The sequence below is a fragment of the Lactuca saligna genome, chromosome 5 (genome assembly GCF_052625555.1).
Source record: "Lactuca saligna cultivar CGN05327 chromosome 5, ASM5262555v1, whole genome shotgun sequence".
NCBI classification, from domain to species: Eukaryota; Viridiplantae; Streptophyta; class Magnoliopsida; order Asterales; family Asteraceae; genus Lactuca; species Lactuca saligna.
Window position 1 is genome coordinate 67,273,550 of NC_136421.1, and position 16,595 is coordinate 67,290,144.

The 16,595-nt window shown below is 37.5% G+C and overlaps 2 protein-coding genes across 2 annotated transcripts; both read right to left on the reverse strand.

The window, feature by feature from the left end:
• Positions 1-12,831: 12,831 nt before the first annotated feature.
• LOC145045388 (uncharacterized) lies at positions 12,832-13,365 on the reverse strand. The gene has a single exon (XM_078993726.1). It carries the CDS (start codon positions 13,363-13,365, stop codon positions 12,832-12,834), a length of 534 nt encoding a protein of 177 aa, XP_078849852.1.
• A 39-nt stretch (positions 13,366-13,404) lies between these two features.
• On the reverse strand, positions 13,405-14,684 carry LOC145045389 (uncharacterized). Its single transcript, XM_078993727.1, has 4 exons — positions 14,480-14,684; positions 14,048-14,275; positions 13,707-13,888; positions 13,405-13,644 (listed from the first exon to the last, which is right to left on the reverse strand). Exons 1-4 carry the CDS (start codon positions 14,682-14,684, stop codon positions 13,405-13,407), a joined length of 855 nt encoding a protein of 284 aa, XP_078849853.1.
• Between the last annotated feature and the right edge of the window lie 1,911 nt (positions 14,685-16,595).

The following is a 16,595-nucleotide window of genomic DNA, read 5'->3' on the forward strand; positions in this document are numbered from 1 at the left end:
AGCATCCAGCACAGTGTAGTGTCATCTCCAATAGCTCTCGCAACCTCCTCCCACCAGTCACGTGCCCTGCCCTTAAAGAGACAGGATGCTAGCCTAACCATGTCCCCCTCGGGACATCTGTTGGTGTGGAATGCGTTGGCAACATCCGCCAACCATCTGGTATTAGCAATGGGTTCTCGAGCCCCCTCGTAATCAGGAGCTCCACATGCCCTAAACTCTATGAATGTGAGCGAGCGTGACCCCATCATGGCCGCCACCTCAGTGCGAAACGCAAGCAAACTCTCATCCATAAGCTCCATAATACCCTCCTTGATCGAACCAAAGATCACAAGAGTCTGCTGAAGTATGCTACGAGTGATCTCTGAGGAGATGAACTCTCTAGTCTGCTCATCCAAGTGCTCGACTCCAGAGCCTGAACCTGATCCCTCCCCGGCACCTGAACTGTTGACTGCTGGTTAGGGCGCAAAACCACCATTCTGAAAACACATAATGATAAATGTCAGAATACTAATATAACTCAAGGGATCACCTCTACTAAAATTTACCTGGTCTTGCCTCAGCCTTCCTTGATTCGAATATGGATCCTCTGCTTTCGGTAGTACGGACCCATACTACCTTCCACATCTATTCATACTTTCCTCAAGAACTTCCTTGACTCCACCAAGTCCTACCCTACAACGGTTGGACTCAAACAAGAGTTGCGTAAAAGAGCTAGACCTAACCTTCTGAAATTATTTAATCTTTGCAATATGTAATGTAATATAATCATTTACTAGTTGGTAAAAGATAGCTAATACTCCTAAAAGCACAAAGCATGCAGCATTCGAGCATCAAGTACACATAATCAAGCATATACTACTCTGGCTATCATGCTAACAATTTTGTACTAGCATGCAGTTCTCACAGAGCTGAAACACATATAACAGGCACATAAGGCATCCTTCCTAGATCTTTAGTCTTAATCTAGCATGATGTTCTAATAAAACTGATAATGAAACAACGTAAAAAAAAAATTGTTTTAGCATTACTAAAACCACAACATCAAGTTTTATATAATAAAACCATGAATCATATGTCTCAAAAGGCCATAGAAAATGTAAAAATTCAAAACTTAATAAAGTATCATATCAAAATATCTTAATAAAACTCCCAGGATAAGACTATAATTGTGGTGTGTGCCATGCCATCATCCCGAGCTCTTCCCCTTGCTAGCGGAAGTACCTGAAACCAAAACTGAAACTGTAAGCACGAAGCTTAGTGAGCTCCCCCAAACTACCACATACCATACAATAACATATAAAGCAACTACTGGTCCTTGCCCACTGCATCGGACCGAAGTCCGGAACTAACCAGGGCCTTTCCCTCTACATCGGACCAAAGTCCAGAACTAACCAGGGCCTTGCTCTCTGCATCGGACCGAAGTCCAGAAACTACATCGGACTGAAGTCCGGAACTAACCAGGGCCTTTCCCTCTACATTGGACCGAAGTTCGCAAACTGCATCGGACAAAAGTCCGGAACTAACTGAACATAGCATAGCATAATCATAACTACTAGTACAAACACATATACTTCATATTGCATCGAACAGAAGTTCGGAACACAAAACACAAAGACATGCTTGAATCACAAAGACATCAGGCACATTAAACTACTGCAACGTACCAAAGTCCGGAACTACTACTAACTAAATGGGTCGACATTGTGGCCATAGACCCGTTCCTACGGGAAGGAAACTCACCTTGTAATGCTGGCTGCGGAGATGCTAAATCTAAAACTGGTTGATTGCTGCTCCGGAACTCCCCGGGTACAAATTCCATAGACACTAAATCAGATACTGATAACTATTCTCAGGGTAAAATGACTAATTTACCCCTGGTCAACGTCAACCTCCTGGTCAAAGTCAACTGTCAGTTGACCGGAGTCGCCGAGTTGGGTCGTCAACTCGCCGAGTCTCTAATACCTTTTCTAATCCGCTACTTGCTTCAACTCATCGATTTTGGCAACAACTCGACGAGTTCTTCCTCCAAACTAACTTCAAATAAACTTCATCCAATTTGCCGAGTTGTATGAACAACTCGTCGAGTTCTCCTTCATCATATGAACACGCCTAGCCTGTGACTCGCCAAGTAGTATGAACAACTTGTCGAGTCTACTCTTGAGGCAAGAAGATTTCCTTGGACTCGCCAAGTCATGACGTAGACTCGCCGAGTCCCTCTACACTTAGATCCATAACTTAACTCACTGAGTCTTTATTCCACTCACTAAACAGACTTGCTACTACTGAACAGGGAATCTAAGACTCGCGACCCGACTCGCCGAGTCCTTTGCATGTAACTTATATTCAGTCGATTCTAATCAGTTTTAGTGCATCCAATTCATAGATCTGGGTTCCTGGGACTATCTGAACACGTAAATTTGCTATCTTTACGTGTATCTATGATGCAATGAAGCAATAACACTCAAACTTGGCTATTATGTGGGTTACTTGACTAGAACAAAGCCATGGCTGCCAAAAGATGGCCTTCTTGAGCTCCTAGAACTCAAAAGTGGCTAGATCCGAGGTATAGCTTGATTACAAAGCTTCATCACTAGGTATTTGGGTTTCTGAGCTCAAAACCATCAATTTGGGGACAAATAAGATCTAACAATACAATAACCAAGATGAAAGGTTTATTACCAGAAAGGATGGCCAAAGAGGAGTATAATCTGGATCTACTTCTTCTTCCTTGAGTTCTTCTACCTTCTCCATCTTCTTCTTGCTCAAGAATGCACCAAGATTCATTCACAATGGAAAAGATCACTCACACACACTTCAAGGAGGCTAGTGTTTTGGGAATAAGTCTCTGAGAGGTGAAGGAGGCTGCGGTGGGAGGCTATAATGACATTTAAATAGGGTACAAACCCTAGGATTTAGAGTTTCATTCAGACTGGCAGACTCGCCGAGTCCACGAATGTAGACTCGTCGAGTCGCCAACTATACTTGCATGCAAAACCCATCTCTACTCGATGAGTCGGGCTAGAGACTCGTCGTGTTCCTCTTAAGAAAGGGAAATATGTTATATTTAATTTACATACCAGAAATAGGGCGTTACAGATAATCATAACATAGCATAAATTGTTGGATAAGGTGTCTAAGTCCATAACTTATTTGGCATATACTTGACCCGACCGACATGGTCCATTTGGGTTGCATTTCATCCAAACTATTTATGGATAATTTTATGAGAGTTATACACATATTATTATTATTAATATATTATAAGTTATAATATATTAATATGAAGTCATGTTATTTAATTAGTCTTAGTCTTAAATTAATTATGAATTAATTTAGAGATTAAAAGGAAGACTAATTAGATTGTGGGCTATTGATTTTATATGGTGTGGGCTAACACCCATTTTTTAATGGGCTAGGCTTCTATGGAAGTCCATGGATGATCCATGGAGCTTTTAACCCATGGATCCTTGGAAAAGGAAAGGTCATAGGTTATTAGGGTTTCACCCTAAAAATGTACACTATATAAGCATGCTTATGTTGCATGAAATAGCCACTAGTGTGTGTGGTTGTGTGTGGCCGAAATTAGTGTATGTATACACTCTCTCAAAGTTTTCCAAGAGTTTGTGGTGATTTGTGATTCCATTTGAGTCATTCACACTATTGGTGCTTGGCCCTCAAACTCCTCAAGAATCAAACTCATCAAAAAGGTATGTAATCTCTTCTAACTCTTTTATGTTTAAAAGTACCCCATGCCATGTTAGATAGGTTATGAACCTTGGAAAATTATTATTTTTGCATGTATTTGGACAAACATAGATCCAAGGTTTATTAGGGTTGCATGCACACTTAGGAAGTGTTAGATTGCTCAAAACCCAACAGTGGTATCAGAGCCTAGGCTTGCTTGTTTGATACTTGGTGCAAAATAGTGATAAAAGTCGAAATCTTTGCTGTCTGCATGATCGACTCGCCGAGTCCATGGGGGGACTCGACAAGTCCAAGGCAAAGTTCAACATACTCAGCGAGTAGATTCGTGCACTCGGCGAGCAGAAGGTTCAGAATGCAGATTTTCGACTTTTGCTACTGGAAATGGACTAGAAACTTTACCCTAAATTGTTTTGATGTTTTAAAACTTATTTTAGTGGGTGTAATGGTTGTTCTAATCCATTTACAATAGCATATATCAAAATTTCATGCTTTGTATGTGTTCATATAAATTTTGAAACTTTGATAATCATGTTCATGTTCTTATGAATTTAGAAGATGATAGGAATTATTTACTGAATTGTTTAGGATTAATTCTTGATCATTTATGTGTTTTAATGGAGTCCATAATTTGTCCTCAAGTTATGGATATCCAAAGGTCACATTTCTTTAACACACATTAAAAACACATAAGTTACATAAAATGAAGAGTCTTCATTTTTATGAACCTTTAATTCATAAGTTATGAAATGAAAAGTTTTAAAGAGTTACAAAACTTGTCCTCAAGTTTTGGAATTTGGAAAAGTTTCACACACTTTAATAAACTTTAATTCCAACACTTAGAATTTTAAAAGTTAAAATTCAACACTTATACTATTTATAACATTAATGGTTAATTATATATATATATATATATATATATATATATATATATATATATATATATATATATATATATATATGTATAAGAACAAGTCATTTTACCGTTAGTAGGCCTCATTCACGAAGCCGGTCTATAAGGTGGGTATAAGGTTGTTGCCTATAAAATGGCGACTTAATGGGTGTATACTCTCACCCACCGCTTGCTTGACTGGTGGAGGGTCGTTAGCCAAACGGGTAAGACAAAGACTTATAAATTCTCATTAAGTATGATGAATATTATAAAGTAACTAAATCTTTTATTTAATTCCCAATCTTAGTTACTTTAGGGAAAATGTGAACATGGTGCTAATCCATGGAATTCACACTTTGTACCTTACCAAGTCGTTGGTGGAGCGTGTGTGGTTAACCGACACACTAACTTGGACTTGTAAGGATCACGAAGGGTGACTTAATGTTTGTCATAGATCAATGGAGTGTGTGTGGTTAACCGGCACATTGATTAGGTGATAATATTAAGGGTATCAAGTGAATTGGCATGGTTATTCACACCTTGTTTTGTGATCCTCGACATCCCAGTCACAAAATTTGAAGGGCACAATCAAGATTGAAACATGCCATTGAAAAGTTCAATGAATCTCAAAAGAATCGAGGAATTTCAAATCCAATTAAAACCTAATAAATCATTTCGTTTTCGTGGTGGAAATTGGTGAATCGTCATTCACCTACCTTTCAAATATATTACTACTTAGATTACGGCATCCCTCTTCTAAGTATAATATATTGTGATTGGATCCTAGCCTTAATATTACATTTGGGTGTCTTATTAAGGACTCTATATATCCAATCTAAACTTACTTTCTACTTTCAGATGTCTTCCAACACTAATGCTTCGGGCTCTAACCCAACTGTTTCTTTCTCTCTCATGAATCTTTGTGGGAGAGTCATCTTTGATGGTTCCAACTTCATGGACTGGATAAGGAACATCAGGATGGTAACTCGTTATGAGGACAAGGAATATGTCCTCGATAAGGAGTTAAAAGAGCTTGATGAGTCTACTGCTACTCCTGAGGAGATCTCTGAATTCAAGACACATGAGAGAGATGCTACTAAGGTGGCATGTATCATGATGACCACGATGACAGCCGAGCTCCAAAAGTCCTATGAGGACTTCTACCCTTTCGAGATGCACCAAGACCTGATGGAAAGGTACCATCAGAGTGCTCGTCAAGAGCGGTATGAAATAATCTCCTCCATGATAACAACCCACATGAAGGACGGTGAATCTGTCATGGGCCACATGCAAAAGATGCAAAGGTATGTGGACCATTTGCTGAAGCTGAATGTAAACTTCCCTGAGGAGTTGGCAATTGACATCATTTTGCACTCCTTACCTTCTTGTTATGACCATTTTCGTATGACATATCATATGAACAAGGAGGAAGTTACCCTTAGCAAGCTTCAAGGACTCTTGAAGACCACTGAGACCGGTCTTAAGGGCAAGTCGGTTGTTACCTCTACTACTCCTACTCCAACATCTACCCCTGTTTTGGCTATCTGGCAAGGCAAAGGGAAAAAGAGGAAGCGCCCTTCGAAGGGTACCAAGGGAAAGTCTCTTGAAGGCTCCTCATCAAGGACCAAGAGCGGTTTTGCCACACCTTCTGACATTCCCAAGGATGCTGATTGCTACTATTGCCAGGACAAGGGGCACTGGAAGCGAAACTGCTCAAAATACTTGCAGGATCTGAAGGATGGGAAAGTAAAACCCACCGACGCAGGTATTTACACAATATTGTCTAATAACTCACCATATTCTAACTCTTGGGTGTTTGATACAGGATGTAGTATTCACATATGTTCTGATTTGCAGGGCCTAAGAAGAAGTGAGGATGTGGAGCACGGGAAGATAAACTTGATCATGGGGAATAGGAAGACTTCACCTGTTTCCAAGATTGGAGTTTATACTTTGTTGCTGAATAATGGGTTAAAATTAGATTTGAATAAATGTGTGTACTCATCTGAAATGGCGAGGAATATTATTTCCATTCATGCATTGTACAAACAAGGTTTTACCTTTTCGTTTGATAATGAATGTGGTGGTATTAATGCTTTCTTTAAAAATGTGTTTTATTTTAAAGCATTACCTTGTGATGGTGTGTATGAAACTGTGTCGATTGTAGACAACTTTGGAAATAATGTGTTGTATATTGATTCTTCTACTAGCCTAGATAAAGCATCATTGTGGCATTGTCGTCTTGGACATGTAAACAAGAAACGCATATGCCAACTCCAAAAGAGTGGAGTCTTGGAATCATTCGACCTTAGATCGGATGATAGTTGTGAATCTTGTCTACTTGGAAAGATGACAAAATCACCCTTCTCTGGAACTTGTGAAAGGGGTGAGGGTTTGTTGGACCTAATACATACTGATGTATGTGGACCATTCAAAACCGCCATAAGGGATGCTAATCGGTATTATGTGACTTTTATTGATGATTTTAGTAGATATGGATATGTCTACTTAATCAAACATAAGTCAGAAACCTTTGAAAGGTTCAAGGAATTCAAACAGGAAGTAGAAAATCAATTGGGCAGGAACATTAGGATGCTTCGATCCGATCGAGGTGGTGAGTATCTTAGTACCAAGTTCCTTGACTATCTTAAGGAGTGTGGGATTGTCTCACAATTGACTCCCCCTAGGACACCACAACTATATGGTGTAGCTGAGAGGCGTAATCGAACCTTGTTAGACATGGTTCACTCTATGATGAGTCAAGTTTCGCTACCAATCTCTTTTTGGGGGTATGCCTTTGAGACTGCCGCCCATATCCTCAATCTAGTCCCTACAAAGAAGGTTACCAAAACACCTCATGAGATGTGGACTGGGAAGGTTCCCAATTTGGATCACATCAAAATTTGGGGTTGCGAAGCTTTCGCGAGGCGTGAAACTCATGATAAGCTTGAACCCCGAAGTGAAAAGTGTATTTTCATCGGCTACCCACAGAAATCCTTTGGTTACCTCTTCTACAGACCCAGTGAGAATGTGGTCTTTGTAGCACGAAGATGGGTCTTTCGTGAGAGAGAATTTATAAGCCAAGGAGACAGTGGGAGGCAAATTGATCTTGAAGAAAATCAAGGATCAATTGGTGAAGGAACCTCAGACACTAGCAATCAACCTGAGGAGGAAACTCCTGTTGATCCAGCTGATGAGTCTGTACCTCCGAGGCATTCCACACGGGTTAGGAACACACCTACGTTTTATTATGGTTTTCATATTACTACAGAAGGTGATACATTTATTAGTGATAGTACACTGGTAAATTTGGATGAACCTAGTAGTGTTAAGGAAGCCATGGCAGGCCCGGAGTTTGCTAAATGGAAGGAGGCTATGGACAGCGAGATACAGTCCATGTATGACAATCAAGTTTGGAACTTGGTTGACCATGTACCAGGCCGTGAAACAGTCGGGTGCAAATGGATCTTCAAGAAGAAGACCGACATGGAAGGAAAAGTGCATACCTATAAGGCACGACTGGTTGCGAAGGGTTTTACTCAGACTCAGGGTATTGATTATGATGAAACCTTCTCCCCGGTAGCAAAGATTAAGTCTATTAGGGCTATGCTAGCCATTGCTGCATTTCATGATTATGAAATATGGAAAATGGATGTCAAAACCGCTTTTCTTAATGGAAAGTTGACTGAGGATGTGTACATGAATTAGCCAGAGGGTTTTGTCAGTGCAGAGTACCCTAATAGAGTATGCAAGCTTGAGAAATCCATTTATGGATTAAAACAAGCATCTCATAGCTGGAATCTTTGTTTCGATGAGAAGGTCAAAGAGTTTGGCTTCTCGAGAAGTGAAGATGAGTCTTGCATGTACGTCAGAGCTAGTGGGAGTATAGTTAGCTTCTTCGTACTGTATGTAGATGACATACTACTCATAGGAAATGATATCCCAACCTTGTAGGAGGTTAAGTCCTGGCTTGGGAAGTGCTTTGCTATGAAGGACCTAGGGGAAGCTGCCTATATCCTAGGGATAAGGATATTAAGAGAAAGGAGTAAAAGACTAATTGGACTTAGTCAGAGTACCTACTTGGATAAGGTGTTGAAAAGGTTCAACATGCAGAATTCCAAGAAAGGATACTTACCGATCAAAGCAACACCAAGCTGAGTAAGACTCAGAGTCCGAGTACAGAGGCAGAGATAGCTAAGATGGGCCAATTACCATATGCTTCCGCTGTTGGCTCGATCATGTATGGTATGACTTGTACCCGCCCTGATGTGGCCTTTGCTTTGAGCATGGTCAGCAGGTATCAGGGGAACCCTAGTAAAGCTCATTAGACTACGGTAAAGAACATTCTCAAGTACCTACAGAGGACTAAGGATTGGATCCTTACCCTTGGTGGGAGTGATGACTTGAGAGTATTAGGGTATAGTGATGCTAGTTTTCAGACTGATAGGGATAATTTTCGCTCTCATTCGGGCTGGGTCTTTACCTTAAATGGAGGGGCAATCTCTTGGAAGAGTTCCAAGTAGGAGACGGTGGCTGATTCGACTTGTGAATCAGAGTATATAGCAGCGAGTGAAGCAGTGAAGGAGGCGATATGGATGAAGAACTTCATCGGAGACCTTGGAGTTGTGCCAGCTATTAAGGAGCCTATGGAAATTTTCTATGACAACAATAGTGCGGTTGCTTTAGCTAAAGAACCGAGAGATCATGGGAGATCCCGACACATTGATAGAAAATATCACTTCAAAAGACACAAGATAGAATAAGGACTCCTCGTGGCAAAGAGGATATCATCAGATGAGAACCCTGCGGATCCCCTTACAAAGGGACTAATGAGAGCTAAGCATTTTCAGCATGCGAGGCGCATCGGGCTGAGGGACGATATTAGTTTTACAAATTAGATAGATTCTCTGAAACTTGTAAAATGTAATCGACATTTGATGATGAATAAAATTGTGATTTATTTATGAGTAAGGAGTTGCTATCATTGTCAATTATTTACAATTGTTTCAGTTTTGCATGTTTTGACTTCCACAATCGGTCATACATCGGAAGTAGGTATGAATCAAGATTGTGATGAATTGGGTTTATAGATGGCTAAAGGTGTTTAGAAATGGCATTGGTTGCTACAACGTTCATGAGTACTCATAAGTTATGAGTATTGGAATAAACCCACGCTCACTTGTATCACTTCATGGAATTTATCTCGAGTCATCGTGAGATGGTAATATCATATAAATCTTCAAACCTAGAGATATGAGTTGTTACCTATGAGTTGGTTGTGCATTGATTGCACGTAAACGCATCAGTAACTCAATGTTATAAAACGTGCCTTTGTGTACAATTCAACAAGTAGTAGAACAAGTATATGAGTCGAAGTTTATCTATTCCTTCTAGAAATAGAAGCGATATCTGGGCCCCTCGATGATTTTGTGTTGACCCATGTACCGGGCCCGGTCAGAACTAAATTGATGTGTTCAGTTGCGTTCTTTGTCAAACAAATCGGAAATCTAGAAACAACTGCCAGACAATAAGCAAGACATAATTCCATGTGTTTGTCCGGCTGATATCATGAGAACAGAGGATTGTATGATCACTTATCTTAAAATGGCGCTTCATAGTTCAACAGAGTTTTCAAGAGCTACGATTGCTGGTTGGTTCCTGAAGTAATAGGCAAATACAATTATTAGACTTATCCAAGTGGGAGTCTGTTGGATAAGGTGTCTAAGTCCATAACTTATTTGGTATATACTTGACCTGACCGGCATGGTCCATTTGGGTTGCATTTCATCCAAACTATTTATGGATAATTTTATGAGAGTTATACACATATTATTATTAATATATTTTAATTTATAATATATTAATATGAAGTCATGTTATTTAATTAGTCTTAGTCTTAAATTAATTATGAATTAATTTAGAGATTAAAAGGAAGACTAATTAGATTGTGGGCTATTGATTTTATATGGTGTGGGCTAACACCCATTTGTTAATGGGCTAGGCTTGTATGGAAGTCCATGGATGATCCATGGAGCTTTTAACCCATGGATCCTTGGAAAAGGAAAGGTCATGGGTTATTAGGGTTTCACCCTAATCATGTACACTATATAAGCATGCTTATGTTGCATGAAATAGCCACTAGTGTGTGTGGTTGTGTGTGGCCGAAATTAGTGTATGTATACACTCTCTCAAAGTTTTCCAAGAGTTTGTGGTGATGTGTGATTCCATTTGAGGCATTCACACTATTGGTGCTTGGCCCTCAAACTCCTCAAGAATCAAACTCATCAAAAAGGTATGTAATCTCTTCTAACTCTTTTATGTTTAAAAGTACCCCATGCCATGTTAGATAGGTTATGAACCTTGGAAAATTATTATTTTGCATGTATTTAGACAAACATAGATCCAAGGTTTATTAGGGTTTCATGCACACTTAGGAAGTGTTAGATTGCTCAAAACCCAACATAAACTTGTATGGATAATTTGGGAGTACTTACTTGAGCTCTACTGATTGCATGCACCACACCCTTTTTCTCTTTTCAAAGTTCTTTTCTTTTTAAAAATTCTTTTCGGTTTTCTAAAACTCTTTTCTTTTGAAAGCTTTATACCACTTCCTTAGTTTGAGTTCAGATATACTCGAAAGTGTGCCTGAATCTCTCAAACCAAGGCTCTGATACCAACTTGAAACATCCCAAAATACAAGCCAAAAATTTCGTTTCAAAATCATTTAATAAACATAAATCTCATTGTCAATGACTAAGACATAAAACAAGTATCTCAAACTCATAGATATCTAATAAAACAAATAACAGTCTCATAGTAATATTAGAGTAACTCCCAGGCTGATCAATAGTGGTGGGTGTTATGCCATCAGCTCGAGCCCTTCCCTTTACTAGCTGAAGTACCTGAAACCAAAACTGAAAATGTAAGCACAAAGCTTAGTGAGCTCCCCCAAGCTACCACATACCGTACAAAACACATATAACAATTAACATAACTCTCAAAGTCTTCCCAACTGCATCGGGCTCACCCCGACATCCGACCGCATCGGGCATCGGGCTCACCCCGGCATCGGGCTTGCCCCCATATCAGACTCACTCTGGCACATGCTCAGCATAACATATATCAAAATCACATACTACATCGAGTTTTCCCGGCATCAGACCGAAGTTCGGAACACATAACACATAACACATAAACATGCATGAATCACAAAGACATCAAGCACATATAATTACTACTCGGGGCTGCACCGGCATCGGACCGAAGTCCAGAAACATACAAACTGCATTAGGCTAACCCAAGCATCGGGCTTACCCTGACATACTCTACTACCTAAACGGGCCGACATTGGTGCCTTAGACTTGTTCCTACTGGAGGAAAACCCACATCTAAAAAGTTGGAGATTCTCTATGGGTAAATGACCAATTTATCCCTGCTATGTTGTGGTTCATATCCAAGGCCCAAATCCCTTTACTATTTTCGTGTCCACTAATGGTCCAACTAAAGACCCTCTAATGGCCCAATTTTCTAAATTGGGCCCAACTTCTCAAATGGGACTAAAGCATCCCAATGACGTCCATAGTTTATAAATAGACCCCTGATGGCCCATTAAGGCCCAATAGATAATAAGTCCATTAGATGGCCAACCCAAGGCTTAAAAAGATAAAAGCCCAATATTATTGAGTACGCGGGGCGTACTCTTCTATACGTAGCGCGTACCCGCTGCATGGTCTGTATGCTGCACGTACATGCTGGTACGCCCGATTTACCACCCTGTTAAGTTATACCTCCATTCAGCACTTAATACTCCACTTAACAGGCTATAACTACAGATCCAAGTCCTTTTTGATGTCTTAACTCCTAAAGTCGCTTACTTGGTGGTTTGCAACCCACCAAGTGAGCCCAAACATAGCATAATGGAAAATAACATCATAAGAGTGGCTAGATCTCATGCATGGCTTCAAAAGAGCCTAAAAGATTGGAGCCTTACTGTTAAAAGAATGTTTTGAGCCTCAAGGATGGCAATCCCAAGCTCAAAAACAGAATGGTATGATAAAGGTCCATCCTTTGGACCTAAAATGGTCCAAAAGTCCATGTTCAGGGCCGGTCCATTGATTTTCAATGCCCAGGGCGAGATTCTAAATTATGCTTTTATTTAGTTAAAAAAATAGCAAAAATGAAATAAATTTTATAGTCAAACGAAAACAAGGTTACACAAACAAAAGCATACATAAAATTTATCTAAAACGATGCCTCCTTGCATTTTTTGAAGCAAAAACATCTATTATTTTATCATAATCAAGACTTCGTAGGAATTGACTTTCAATACTCAAAATTGCTAATCCATTTAATCTTTCTTGAGTCATGGTACTCCGAAGATATGATTTCAATAACTTCAATTTCGAAAAACTTCTTTCCGCGGAAGCAACCGTGACCGGTACCATCAACAAAATCCTATATGCCACCAACACATTGGGAAACATGTCTATTTCCTTTGCAAGCTCCATAATTTGAATGACTGTCCAAGGATGTTCACCTTTGTAAGCTTCATCCGGCAACATTTCCTGCAAAACTTGTAACTCAATAAATAAATATTTTCCATCAATATCAAGGTCCTCACCATTTGTCAAACTAGTTTCAAGTTTCTTACAACATTTTTTTAATTCATCATCAAATAATGATTTTAACTTTAAACCATCAAACAAAAATCCAAAAATAGATTCAAAATGTTGCATTTGCTCAAATCTACTTCTCAATTGATTTAGAGCCATATCTACTATAACAATAAAATAATCAGTTCTAAAATTTTCTTAAGAAGATTGTTGTTCTCTTTCGGTATTTGAAATTTCATCAAATTGTTTTTTTCTACTATAAACACGTTTGATAGGAAATTTTGGTTCAACTCCAATATTTTCTGCTATATCTTTAGCCTCATTAATAGCAGAGTCAAACCCATTTTCCTTATATTTTTCAAAATAATTAACTAATCCCTCTAAGTTTTTTATTGCAACATCAAGAATCATATCTTTGGATTGTAATTTTTTACTAAACTTAAAATAAATTCAAAATTAGAAAATTCACCATTTACTAGTTATTCCGCATCTCTACAAACCTTACCATCATCACTCACTTGAGCTAATTTTGTTAATGCTTCTTTTATTCGAAAAAGTTGAGTTTTTATTGCTTTAACACTTTCAATGTGACTTTCCCAACGAGTAGTAATTAATGATTTTAGGGTTAATCCATCAACATGATCAAGTAAAACGCTCCATCTATGTGTGGAGCTAGAAAAAACTTTATATAATGTTTGACACGTACCAAAAAAAGTTTTAGCTTTATGACAAGAATTTTCCATATCACACAAAATTAAGTTTAAACTATGACATCCACAAGGCATATAAAAAACTCTTTAGTTTATATCAAGTAATCTTTTTTGTACACCTTGATGTTTGCCTTTCATATTTGCTCCATTATCATATCCTTGTCCTCGGATACAATTTATATCCAAGTCAAGAGATTTTAAAGCATTTTGTAACACATTAAAAAGTCCTAAACCAGATGTATCTTCTATAATTAAAAACTCTAAAAAAAACTCTTCAACTTTTATTGGAACACTTGTAACATCAACACATCTAATAATTAAAGTCATTTGTTCTTTATGACTTGCAGCCGGAGTGCAATCTAGAATTATCGAAAAATATTTTGAATTTTTTATTTTTCTAATAATTGCACTTTTTACTTCGAATGCCAACATTTCAATTAATTCATTTTGAATTTTATCACTAAGGTAATGAAAATGACTTTTTTTTACCTTGAATAAGTTGAAAATGGTGTTTCATTACGGGATCAAACTCAACAATCATTTGAAGTACACCTAAAAGTTACCATTAGATTTCTCATATATTTTTTCATTAGTTCCACGAAAAGCCAAGTTATATTCAGCTAAACATTTTACAACAGCAATAATTCTTATCAAAACTTCTTTCCACTGTTGAGTATCTTTTTTTATTCTTTCTTGTAACTCTTTATCAATTGTTTCATTTTTCCTTAACCTAAGTCGTGTTTGTGTCCATGTTTTTAAATTAATCATGTGTTCACAACTATGTTCATGTTCATTCAATTTTTCACTAAGATGTTTCAATCATTAATTCATTCGGTTGGCAAATTACTTCTAGATCGAGCTGTTTTAAATAAGTTACAACAAAAACAAAACACTTTATCAAGTTCTTTCGAATAAACCAACCACTTTCTATCATAAGAGTCACCATTTATTAATTTACGAACATAAAATTCACAAGAAAAATGTCTACCTAGTGCATCTTTTGGAAAAAATTTGTTATTTTCAATTTCCCTAACAGGCCATTTTTCTACAAGCAAATCTTTCATTTTTAAATCTAACTTATCCCATACTCTTGGATCAAAAATATTAATATCACTAGATTTATCAACAACATCATTATTTTAAAGATCATTAAAATTTTCAATAGGTTCATTAGAAGTTTCAATTAGACCTTTAGAATTATCAACAAAATCATTAGTTTCAACATCATTAGAATTTTTGTCATTATTTTCACTTCTAAAAAATACTTATTTAAAGATCCTTGTAATTTATTAGTAAGATCTTGTTCTCTTTGTTTTCTTTTTCTATTTTGAGCACCAGATGGTTGTTTTCTAGGAAACATATTTAAACTTCACAAAAAAAAAATTAAAAGTCAAAATGTAGTAACAACAAAGAAAGATACAACCTGAAGTTACTTAGCAATCCATATCCACAACTTGGAGTTATCAATTCGTATCCACAACCTAAACAAAAAAAGAAATAGTATCCTTTAGATTTTCAGAATTAATCTAACGGTAACAACATATTATTCAAAAATAAAAAACACATAATTTTTTCAACTTCATATAACAAATTATTTAGAATTCAGAAAACCATATCATGATTCAAAAAAAAAATACAACACTTTATATTAAAACAATTACAGCTTTAGATTAGTAAAAGAAATAGAAAAAGAGTTTATATAGAAAACCATATCATTATTCAAAATAAAAATACAATTACACTATTAAAATAGGACCTCATTTTGATATGGCAGACTCCCATCTCATGTATGTACATCACATATATTGCTCTTTTGATATGGTAGACTCCCATGAATGATGTTACCCATGGTCATTTAGATAGTATAAATATCCAATGAATGTGATGTTCATGTACATACAGTTTATATAAAAAAAAAATACTAACGGTTTATATAAAAACTGAAAAACAATAAGCCGATCAAATTATATACACATTTCAGATTACACATTTCATCAGATTATATAAAAACAATAAGCAGATTATATAAAAATCAATGAATGTGATGTACATACAGTTTATCAGAAAAATCAATTTCAGATTATATAAAAACAATAAGCCTATCAGATTATATAAAAACAATTATAAGCCGATGACAAATAAAAACAATAAGCAGATTTCAGATTATGCAAGAAATTTGAAATAATAGATAAAACTTACTGGATTATTAGGACTTTCAGGAGGACAAGTTCAATCAATCCCAATTTGACACCTTTGAATCTTCACTTTAACACAACAATTTACTACAATAGATAAACTATTACAGTTTTAGAGTAGAGGTGAGAGGTCGATTCAAAACTATAGAACATATGAGAAGCTAATGAGTAACGAGAGAGAGAGGGCAAGAGAAGGCTGCCTGAAGCTGAAGTGGACGAGAGAGGCAGAGAGCGATGATGAGCTGATGACTTACTTCTGATCGATCGTCGATCGATATAGCCAAGGGTGTAACGGTCCTCTCCATTCTCCAGAAGGACGCCCGACGCCTCGTGTTCTTCATCTTTGGGCGAAGAAGAATTGAAGAATGAAGAGTCGATATATCGGTTGGCGCTAATGAGTAATTAGGTCTCCATCGGTTGTTGCTGTTGCCACTTGCCGTCTCATGCCCTTAGTCTTCACATTTTACTGGACTAACCAAAGCCC

Bases quoted from the DNA above. Each gene is read 5' to 3' on its own strand.
- LOC145045388 (XM_078993726.1), bottom strand. From the start codon at position 13,365: ATGGCTCTAAATCAATTGAGAAGTAGATTTGAGCAAATGCAACATTTT.
- LOC145045389 (XM_078993727.1), bottom strand. From the start codon at position 14,684: ATGATTAATTTAAAAACATGGACACAAACACGACTTAGGTTAAGGAAA. The intron at 14,276-14,479 runs GTAACTTTTAGG...CGATAATTCTAG, and splicing joins AATATATGAGAAATCTAATG to ATTGCACTCCGGCTGCAAGT. The intron at 13,645-13,706 runs GTTTGTAGAGAT...ATTTATTTTAAG, and splicing joins AAGTGAGTGATGATGGTAAG to TTTAGTAAAAAATTACAATC.